We start from the raw sequence: 12,116 nt of genomic DNA on the forward strand, positions 1-12,116 counted from the left end.
ATTGCTACTTAAGGAATGACTTTAGCATGAGAAATCTGAAAGGTAGGAAGGAAAATGTTATTATAGTTTATATAAACAAACAGGCCCTACCTGTTTCAATCTCATGAAGAAAGTCTCTGTGAACGTTTTCCTGCTGAAATACCAAAACCTCTCATTTGCAGGGTACACACGAACTACCGTCTCCAAGAGAAAGCGGACAGGCTCCACCACTTCTGTGACTACCATATCCACTGCCACAGTCATGTACACTCGTTTATCTGTAGTAGAAAGTTTCTGAGGTTTATGCTGGATTTATTATTCCTTGATCATTTAAAAAAACAACAGTTGTTTACAATCAGACTGCCTCCAACATATTTACTTTTTTAATATTTTATTATCACCTTGTTAGTAGGTTTTCAGACACTAATGATCCTAATCTTAATCAAAGGTCCAAATCTCCTGACAGCTATCTTACTCCATTCTCCAAATCAGATCCTTAAAATAAAAAAATGAAAAATCTAGCAGTTTTAAAACAAAACATAACTTGATTTTTTATTCTAATGCCATTATTTATTTTTTTATATTTTTGTAGACCTGGATATTAAACACAGAGCCTTGTACATGCTAGACAAGACTCTATCACTGAGCCACACTGCAGCCAGAGGGGAGGGGTGCCTGTGTGTGTGTGTGGCGCCTGTGTGTGTCAATGGCAGCCTGACTAGAGCTTTTAGAAAACAGCAGTGTAGTGTTATCAGCTGAACTTCTAGTTACTATTTAGTATGTCCATTCAACCACTTATTTGATCTAGAATCTAGGTCAATCTATAATGGTTTTCTTCAATTTCCCACTAAGATGAGCTGACATATGAATTTTATTAACCTGCTTGATATTCATTTCAATCTATGACATTTCACAATTTTCATTACTTTTTATGTATTTTTAAATTTTTATTTTGTCTGCCATTTTGTAGTTCTTAAAGAAAAATACAAACTAGGGGCTGGGAATATGGCCTAGTGGCAAGAGTGCTTGACTCATATACAGGAAGCCCTGGGTTCGATTCCCCAGCACCACATATATAGAAAATGGCCAGAGGTGGCGCTGTGGCTCAAGTGGCAGAGTGCTAGCCTTGAGCAAAAAGAAGCCAGGGACAGTGCTCAGGCCCTGAGTTCAAGGCCCAGGACTGGCAAAAAAAAAAGAAAGAAAAGAAAAATACAAACTAAAACTACCATTAGAAAAAAATTTCAATAATGTTTTTTGGTGCATACGTGCCAATACCAGGGCTTAAACTCAGGGCCTAAGAGCGGTCTCTCACTTTTTTGTTCAAGGCTAATGCTCTACCACTTGAGCCACAGTTCCACTTCTATCTTCTGGGTGATTAATTGAAGATAACAGTCTTGCAGATTTTCTTTCTGGGGCTGGCTTCAAACCACAATCCTCAGTTTTATTGAGTTGCTAGGATTACAGGTATGAGTCAACTGGCTCAATAGTGGTTTTATTCAAACACTATATATAAGCATGATCATCATATTTCTATTGTTATCAAATTCAACATAATTCAATATCATCTTTTACTAAGTAGAAGTGTTACCCCTGCCAATACTAGAGAATCTAAGATACCCTAGACAATGTCTCTAACAACTCTATAATAAAACACACAGCCCAATGCCTTCTATGTAATTTAATAAAATTACTTCACATCTGCTAGGAGAATTCTTTTGAATGATGTGAGTGTTCCCCAGGGTAGGAAAAAGACCTTCAAATTTAAGTAAGAATATCTTTATCTTAAGTAAACGTTTGAACTTTTTAACAACGTTTTTAAGAAGTCACCTTTCGGGGTTTCTTCATTAAGTGCCAGAAATATTGGTGCATTAGGGTTCCACATGCCAGTGATAACATAAGCTCTTCCATCATAGCTCTTTCCCATGGATTCCTATGTAAATCCAAACAAGAAACACTGAGAATATATACCTAAAATCACAATTTTAAATTATAGCTGTGATTCATTTAGTTATGATTCAAATTTACAACAAAAGTAGGGCTTTATTTTTTGTTATAAACTTTCTTATCCTAACAAAGCATTTCTTTGAGCATTAAATTTTCCTACAGCCTTCTTTAATCAGTTTCTACATACAAACAAGCACCTCTTGAATAAAAGAAAGCATATCCACACAAAGTGGACAACAACATTGTGACTGTTATGAAGTTATATTAAACTTGACCTATTCCTGGTTGCCAAAACCCCTATACATAGAAGGATGTAACCAATCTCTTATTAAAATATAGTACAGAATTAACTGAAGGTAGTTAGACTGAATAATCCTTTAATGTTCTAGTTTTTAATATCCCGAAACATTGATTTACTTTACAGTAATGCAATCAGTATCTTCAAACTAAAGACTATTATCTACAGATGATATATTTGTAAAATTTCATGAATTATCATAAATCAGTGTTAGGAGATTAATTCTGGTTTGTAATTAATATAGTTTATTAGCTTCATCTCTCTACCCTTAACATTCCTTCATTTTTTTTTCTCTCCTACCTCCTCATTTCTTCTATTTTAAACTTTTACAAAGTCAACTCTTAACTCTATAGAAATTAGCAATTTTCAGAGGGAAAACAAGGTCACATACAGTTGGGCATATGTCTGTAGGGAGAAAGGATGAGAGGATGCCCTATGAGAAAACATCTTAAAAGTATACATATATATATACATATGTAAAAGAACAGTATCTGCAAAACTTTCCATTTTCAGTATTTCCTCATATTACGAACACAGTACTAAAACAAAAATATCTTCCGTATTTTTATCATTATTATCCCTTCACAGATGCTTCTCCAAATTCCTATAAGATTATATCAGGCATTTGGAAACTTTTATGTATATTTTTAATATATTAGCAAGGATTACTAATTAAATTTTGTAGCTTGAGTGCAGTGACCCTGAATTTCAAAAATAAAATAATTTAAGGCCATTCGTAAATGAAACCTACTCAGCATCTATTAATCAATAAATCTATCTGTACAAATATATTTATAAACTTGCTTTCTTTCTCTCATATATAACACTTCTCTCCAGTACCTCCCACCCTCCCTTTCTTCTCCTCTCTCCCTACCACCCCCTACTACCTCCCCTGAACAGGAATGTGCCTTGATCCAAAAGACCCCAATCTTGGATCAGAAATTGTGCTCTGTTTTGAGATAAAAAAAGATAAGCTAAACTAATAGTAATCTCTCTTTGGATTTAATACCAAGGAATACAGGCAGCTGTCAGTAAAAGCTGAAAGAAAGGCTTTAGTGACAAGTCAAGCTGTAATAGGACACATATAAAAGAGAGTTACAAATTACTAAATCAGAAAAATGTTTTTAAAAATAGCAGGTAGGAACAGGATGGTAGCTCAAGTCCATAATCTCGGCTACTGAGGAAGTGAAGGAGGATGAGGAAGTGAAGGAGAACAAGTACAAACCCCCAGCTCAAACCAAAATAAACAAAACAGCAAGGGATATGACTCAACTGGAAGAGCACTTGTCTAGCTGATAGGGGACCTTAAATTTAATCTCAACTGCTACAAACTCACATACACAGACAAACACTCACTCACAGAGTGTAGGAACTAGATGTGGTAGTTCACACCTATAATCCAGCATTCAGGAAGCTAAAGAAGGAAGATCTCAACATTAAAATTGTAAATAATGTAGACAATAAACAAAGGCAGACACGTGTAGACAGTAAGGGAGAGCAGAAGATGAGAAGCAAAAAGAAGGGGGTCAAAGAAAAGAGGATAGTGACTTCGCATAAACAGAACAAGTAGAAGAAAAGCAGATTTTATCACACATGAAAGGATTAAATAGTATCACAAAACTTTTGCTTCAGCTTTTACAGATATGCACATTGTGAATATACTGGATTACAATTTAAAATCTATGTTGTAACTATCAATTCAATTTCTAGTTATATCATCAATAAAGGATCTATGAACTTTCTAAAGCATCTCTAGGACTTAAATTTTAAATTATTTTTCCCGGAGGAAAAAAGCAAGCTCTACTGAGTTTGTTTGTTTGTTTGGTTTTTGGTTTTTGGTTTTTTTGCTTTTCTTGGCATTTTTCCATTAGAGTTTCCTAGGTATTAATACCTATGGGTTAAAAATTCTTATTTCTACAAGGTGTAGGGTAGAAGGCCTGTAATCCTAGCATACATGGGTAGCTGATACAGAAGGATCATGAGTTCAAGGACCTAGTGAATTAAAGGAAAGACTGTGCTACAATTGCTAAAAACAAAAAGAAAAAGAAAAAAAAAACTATTTCCTTATTCCTACACTGTAAGTACCCTGGCCAAAAATATTCTCATTTTGAAAGAAATCGGACTCTCCATTATTTGTACTGAAAAAAGATACTGATTTTTATTTGAATGAATTTATGTATATTATTATGCCAAGTGTGTACATATATATAACAAAAACTATTTGACCAAATAATACCTTCATTTATGTGCATGTCTTGTTTTCATGAAGGTCTTAAACGTTTATAGATTTACTAAACTAAAAATTCTCAATTCACCTTGCCTGTTTGAAAATATTCACAAAAAGGAAAAGTCAGTACTGTTTAAAAACTGTTCAAGCCAGGTACTGGTTGGTCGATCACACCTGTAATCCTAGCTACTCAGGAGGCTGAGATCTGAAGATCGAGGTTCAAAGCTAGCCAGGGCAACAAAGTCCATGAGACTCTTATCTCCAATAAACTACTCAGAAAAGGCAAGAAGTGGTACTACGGCTCAAGTGGTAGAGCACTAACATTGAGCACAGGGAGGCTCATGGATAGAGCCCAGACCCTGAGTTCAAGCCCAGAGACAGCCAAAAAAGCCTGCTCACACAGGCAGGGAGCTGACATGGTGACCCAGGCCATATAACACTAGCCACTCAGGAGGTACAGATCCAAGAGGAACCTGGTTTTAAGCCAACCAGGGCAAAAAAGAAAAAGTTAGTGAGAACCCATCTAAATCAATACAAAACTGGATACAATGGTCCAAGCCTGTCATCCAGCTACATGAAAAAAGTACACATTAAGAAGATCAGAGCAGGGGCTGGGGATATAGCCTAGTGGCAAGAGTGCCTGCCTCGGATACACGAGGCCCCTAGGTTCAATTCCCCAGCACCACATATACAGAAAACGGCCAGAAGTGGCGCTGTGGCTCAAGTGGCAGAGTGCTAGCCTTGAGCAAAAGGAAGCCAGGGACAGTGCTCAGGCCCTGAGTTCAAGGCCCAGGACTGGCAAAAAAAAAAAAAAAAAGAAGAAGATCAGAGCAGACCAGTGAAAGACAAAAGCAAGACCCTCTTTGAAAAATAAAAGCAAAAAGGGCTGAGGTCATCTCTCCAGTGGTAGAATCTTTGCTTAGCAAGGGTAAAACCCTGATTTCAAACTCTAACAGGAAAGAGAGAAAAAGGGAGGAAGGGAGGGAGGGAGGGAGGGAGGAAGGGAGGGAGGAAAGGAGGAAGGGAGGAAGGGAGGGAAGGAGGGCGGGCAGGCTAGAGATTTGGTTTAGTGGTAGAGTATTTGTTAAGCCTACACTAGGCCTTAGATTTGGTCTGCAGCACTGAGAGGAAAAAGTTCAAAATAAAGGTATGACAAATTATGTTTATACATGCATTTTCAAAGATTATCCAAAAAAAAAGTAGCAGAAAATTTGAGTCAGTTTGCCATGACCAGATGCCTGTGTCAAAAGAACAGATGTATTAATTTTGCTAAAACTAAGATAATTAGAGAAAATTACAAGAAATATTTCAGCTTATTACAAAGAAACAACTTTGTAATGATCAGCAATGGTCCTCAGGCTCCAATATAAGGTAATGAGTTCCTTTTTATTAGATATAATTTTAGGGGGCTGGGAATATGGCCTAGTGGCAAGAGTGCTTGCCTCGTATACATGAAGCCCTAGGTTCAATTCCTCAGCACCAAACATATAGAAAATGGCCAGAAGTGGCACTGTGGCTCAAGCTGGCAGAGTGCTAGCCTTGAGCAAGAAGACTCCAGGGACAGTGCTCAGGCCCTGAGTCTCAAGCCCCAGGACTGGCAAAAAGAAAAATAATAATTTTAGTCAAGGGTCAATGACCACATATTAAAATATCATGAAGATTAACAAAACTTAGTTTTAACAAATCACAACTGTTTATAATCACAAATCCAAACATTTGCCCAATGACTTGTTGTTCAGGTAAGCCCACTTCTCTCTTCAGGAACATGAAGGCTGACAAAGCCTTTCATTTTAATGACACTTAGATGTAAGATTTCTCTGCTAGCTAGACAGACACTAACAAAGGGGTATATGAAGTTCACAGCAGTTCTCCTAGGCAGTTTCGTCTATATTTCAATGGCTCTTTGTACACTAGAAAGAGTACTTTAACTCACTGCTGTAGTTACATAAGTTTCCAGGAGAAGACCATAAACCCAAAGATAGTAAGAATTTTTACTTATGTAAACCACAGCAGTATAACCAATGCTCAGCACACAAACAGGCACATAAAAACCTATGTACTGTATCCCAATAAAGCTTTAAAAAAAGTCAGTGCTGGGAGGGGGGAGTGAGGGAGGAGGTAACAAATAGTACAAGAAATGTACCCATGGCCTTACATATAACCCCTCTGTACATTGACAATAAATCAGTAATTTTTTTAAGTGAAGCAAGCCAAACCCAAATAAACACAGGCTGCATGGTTTCAAAAAAAAAAAAAAAAGTGCTGATACTATACTAACAAAAAAAAAAAACCTTGACAAAGTATAAAACTGACATTTACAAAACATAGTTAAAAAGAACAAAACATGCAGTACCTGTTATTACTAAATATAAAAATCCGTTTACTAAATAAGGAACTTTATACTTACTATATTTCTTATAACATTTTTAAGTCACAAAATAAATGTCACTAATTTAAAAATATTTAAAAATATTTCTGTTTAAAAATTAAGATTCTTGCTTGCACTGGTTGAATATAAGCCTAGCTACTACAGAAGCTTGAGATCTAAGGACTCCATTTCAAAACAGCCCAGGCATAAAGTCCATGAGACTCTTATCTCCAATTAACCACCAAAAATTCGGAGGTAGAGTGGTGACCCAAGTAGTAGAGTGCTAGTCTTGAACAAAGAAGTTCAAGGTCAAGGCCCAGACTCTGATTTCAAACCCTAAGACCAACATTAAAAAAAAAAAATTTAAGTCAAAGTTTTTGCTATTTTTACACCAAACACCAACCCTTGAAGATGTGTTCATCTTTCAAGGTATTCCTTAAAGAAATATACTATCTATACTTTACTAAGGGCAAATAATCAAGGCAAGATTTTTTAAAGAAATGCATAAAAAATCACAGAATTCAAATTAACTGCACTGAAAAATCAGTATATTTTAATCAAAGAAAATACTGCATTCACTTCAAATTTTGTCCACTTGCTATTTTAAAGAAAAGATATTATCACAAACCTAAAAGAAGTAATTCTGACAACATGAAAAAGTTACAAAATAGAAAATACTTTAAAAATATAACTACATCTGTAATTGTTTAAAATGCTTAAGATTGTCATTACCATATCCAGTAAATGCATGTCACTGTTCTTCACATTTCGACCTGGACTTAATAACATTCCAAAACATCTGAAAGTAACGAGAGAAAAAAAGGAGAAATAAGGTATCAAGAATACGAAAAAAGCCTTGTTCATAATAATTATGCAATCTGAGCTTTGTACTTATAAATAGCTTTCTGCACCAGAAATAAAAATTCCTCACGCTATACAACAAAACCACATAAAAATCATAGAAGTGATCAAAAAAAATCTCAGATCTTTATTTTGCATATAAACAATTACAAGAATCAGAAACTACCCTAAAAATGGACACAAACTGTTGACTAAAAATGCAGTAGTGAGATATAAAATAGTTTCTAGGGAGATAAGAGATTTTAGTTGCCTTGAAAGTGCTATGGTCAAGATCAATTAAGCCAGTTGAAAAACAAAGCAGTTTTTAAAAATAACAAGGCACTGTACTTTCTTTGAATCAAACAAGATTAACAGAAGACAAAGCATGACCTAGCCCTCAACAGTGACATTCACTAAATATCATTTAATGTTATATTCTTCATTTTTTTAAGTTAGACAGACTTCATTATTAAATGTGCTTTTAAATTAGTAAAGATATTATGCAAAATACCATTAATATACTCTTTTTTTTTTTTTTTGCCAGTCCTGGACCTTGGACTCAGGGCCTGAGCACTATCCCTGGCTTCTTTTGCTCAAGGGTAGCACTCAGTGACTTGAGCCACAGCGCCACTTCTGGCTTTTTCTATATATGTGGTGCTGAGGAATCGAACCCAGGGCATCATGTATACAAGACGAGCACTTTACCACTAGGCCATATTCCCAGCCCCCATTAATATACTCTTAACTACATACTGTGTGCCTCCTAATGCTAGAGAAGCTTCAGGAATCCCACCGACACTGCCTCCGCTCTTGTAAAGGGTTTTCATAAGCTCTAAAATGCAACTAAACCTTAAAATGTTTATGTTTTCTGGGCTATTATTAACTACTGTTAACTATCATTTACAAGTAAGCAAAGTCTAGAATTAAACAATTCACCCAAATTCATGTTCTTATTAAACAGATCTTTAATTCAACAAGCAAAGTATTCATCATCACAGTCTGATTATGTTTGATACAAAACACCTATCCTGAAGTACAAATAAGGACTCCTGCTACCAACTAGAAGGGGAGTTAGAAAGCACCTCGCACTCCTTAACATGTTTTCTCTTTTAGAAAACAGGACAGTCACAACGCACAAACTTTAGTTCTTCCAGCATTAAAATTACCTAATTTTTTTACTATCAAGTTATTAGTCATTTTCAAAATAGTACTTCATTAAAGCACATCAGGCTTCCTATGGAGACCAGAAATATTTATTAGGAATATGTGTCAGAAATAGATATTATTAGTAACATAAACATCAAATGTGAATAGTAAGTAGCTCATTGGAAATTCAAAGCAATCTTCTCTTACTTCTTAAGTAAGATAAGAAAGTAAACTGCTACCACACCTATTTTTCCAAGGAATTCATAGCCCAATAGGGAAAGAAAATAAGTAAGCAGGTAACTGCAGTAAGATATGGTAAGTTCTATGATATCTATAAATACAGAATATTAACAAAGCAGAAAGGAAAGGCATTCAACATTATAATACAATAAACAGATGGCCTGACCCCAAATTGAAATCAAGCCTAAGAATATTGCCATGTTGATAACTAAATCTTTTAAATAAATAAATATCATATTGATAATTAAATATTTTACTAAATCAGATACTACTACATTACTGTACACCCCTCATAAAACAAATGGTAAAACTGGGTTTTAAGACTAAGTGATTTTCCCAAAACCACAGGAAATTAAATTATGGAAACGGGATTCAAGTCCATATCTATGACTACACAATTTTTTACATCTACTCTGCCACCTCCCTAGACAAACAGTGGAAAAGACTATAAACTCCCTTGATATGAGTCAAGGCACAATCTTTAAAATATCCCATTTCTGAAGTACAAATATTACTTGCTTAGATGTTCATTATACTAATGCAAAGCTGAAATGAAAGACACTTATGGTGAAAGTATACTGTAAACTGAAATTCAGTTACCAATTATAAAATGTTGTTACAACTACCACTACCATTCAGAAGAATAAGTTCTACCCTCCATAATCTTTAGTGAGTTCTTACTCAAAATAGTGCTTTAAGCAGTTCTACCACCAAGATATTGTTCATAACAAACACCAAAAATTAAGTATTTAAGATTACTCTAGCAATATTAGAGCAACTGTAGGAAAAAGTGAGAAAACTAGATATACTAATGTCCTGCCACAAATAACCTTAACATAATTTTTTTTACTTTAGTCTATCAAAACATTTGAAGACTATAGAAAGCACCAATAAGTTTTTCTCTAAAGGCGAAGAAGAAAGGGAAGGAGACAGTTCAGGCAAGCAGGCCTAGCACCAATATGACCATTCAACAAATAAAAACCATAATCTCTTACTAGACAAAGTAAGTGTAGTAAAATTGAAAGTGTATGCCAGCACAGGGGGGTATGCCTGTAATATCAGCACTCAGAAGGATGTGGCAGGAATATTCTAAGTTTATGGCCAGCCTGGAGTACATGATGACAACCTATCTCAAATTAAATAAATAAATAGATAGATAGATAGATAGATAGATAGATAGATAGATAGATAGATAAATAAATAAATAAATAAAAACACAAAAATCCAGAAAATATTACTACCTGACAGAAGAGAGTAACTAAAACCACAAAGAAAAGATATAATTCAGCCAGAGATTTTCAGAACTATTTATGAAATACTAAAACTAAATAGTTCCCAAAAATTAATATCCCAGTCAGTCTCACCCTAGGAAACTGAAAGGGAATACCAAAATCGAGAGACACAGGGTAAAAAAGACAAACGACTACAAAAGCAATACTTGCAAAACTGTTTGGTGTAAATGAACTGAACAACTCATGGGGGGAAAGGAGAAGGGGGAGGGGGAGTAGGGACTGAGGGAAGAGGTAACAAACTGTACAAGAAATGTATCCAATGCCTAATGTATGAAACTGTAACCTCTCTGTACATGTTTGACAATAAAAATTTTTAAAAATTTTTTTAAAAAGAGTCTCAAACAAAATTAGTTGAAAAAGTCTAATATAAAAGTCACTGAGACTTTCTGATGTTTTTTCTCCCTTACTAAAGATATCAAATAAGATACATATATCACACACAAGCATTTCTCAATATAAACTAGTGTTAAACCCTAAAAATAACCATATAATTTGAAACTATGCACAGTGATTATATAATCACCGTGAAATTATGATTGTTCTGTGATCTCTAAAATATTTGGTCAAAATTTATTAACTCAAGGCTGTAATCCCAAAGACTCAGGAGACAGAGGCAGAAAGGTGATTGTTCAAGGCAAGCCTGGAAAAAAGTTAGCAAGAACTCTAAACTGAGCCTGTGGTACACATCTGTAGTCATAATGCTCAGAAGGTGAGATAAAAGGATTATAGACCAAAGCCAGCCCTGCAAAAAAGTACAATACCTCATCAGAAAAAGAAACTAACAGCAAAAGGATTAGCGATGTGGTTCAAGTGGCTAAGTACTTGCCTACCAAGTACAAGACCCTGAGTTCAATCTCAAGATCCTGAGTTCAATCTCCAGTATCACAGGAAGGGGAAAAAAATGAAGTAAAAGTTAGTTATAAAATTTATACGGGAATATTTTTAAGTATGACATTTACTGAGTACTTTGCCTCACTGAAAACACTTAGAGACATTAAAAATTATTTCCCTTAAATTATTTTTTCAAATTTTTATTATCAAACTGATGTACAGAGAGGTTACAGTTTCATACGTTAGGCATTGGATACATTTCTTGTACTGTTACCTTGTCCCTCATACCCCCTCCCCCTCCCCCTTACCCTTTCCCCCCCTGAGGTGTTCAGTTCACTTACACCAAACAGTTTTGCAAGTATTGCTTTTGTAGTTGTTTGTCTTTTTTTTTTTACCGTGTCCCTTAATTTTTTTTTTTTTTTGGCCAGTCCTGGGCCTTGGACTCAGGGCTGAGCACTGTCCCTGGCTTCTTCCCGCTCAAGGCTAGCACTCTGCCACTTGAGCCACAGTGCCGCTTCTGGCCGTTTTCTGTATATGTGGTGCTGGGGAATCGAACCTAGGGCCTCGTGCACTAGGCACTCTTGCCACTAGGCTATATCCCCAGCCCTTAAATTTTTAATTAATGATGTCCACAACATTTACTGCCTTCTCATATACAAAATAAGCATCTTTTCTATGCCTTTAACTGTTACTGTTCTAAGTTTCAAATGGCTTCTAACAGTTTATCCTTAGCATTTTCAATGTTGCAAGCTATGTGCAAAAGTTCCTATGAGAAAAGTTCCTGAGGAACTTTTTAATCATAACTATTTTACTTATGTTAAGAAGCTCATCTTCCCTAAGCGCCTCTTTACTGCATATCTACATAGTCCATGAGTAGTAACACTCTGAGTGTCAACACTACCATAGTCTATTTCCTCTTTAACCCTATGTCCTGCAAAAATCCTGAAATGT

General features: G+C 35.3%; 1 protein-coding gene across 3 annotated transcripts in view; it reads right to left on the reverse strand.

Moving 5' to 3' along the window:
* Rabgap1l (RAB GTPase activating protein 1 like) overlaps positions 1-12,116 on the reverse strand; it is a 526,658-nt gene that overhangs the window by 446,100 nt on the left and 68,442 nt on the right. For all 3 annotated transcript variants that reach the window (XM_048356662.1, XM_048356663.1, XM_048356664.1), the window contains exons 8-10: positions 7,549-7,615; positions 1,807-1,909; positions 91-257 (exon numbers count right to left, since the gene is read on the reverse strand). In XM_048356662.1, coding sequence (XP_048212619.1) covers positions 91-257; positions 1,807-1,909; positions 7,549-7,615 — 337 coding nt within the window. The remainder of the gene's footprint in view (positions 1-90; positions 258-1,806; positions 1,910-7,548; positions 7,616-12,116) is intronic.

This window comes from Perognathus longimembris, chromosome 11, assembly GCF_023159225.1.
Source record: "Perognathus longimembris pacificus isolate PPM17 chromosome 11, ASM2315922v1, whole genome shotgun sequence".
Classification (NCBI taxonomy): Eukaryota; Metazoa; Chordata; class Mammalia; order Rodentia; family Heteromyidae; genus Perognathus; species Perognathus longimembris.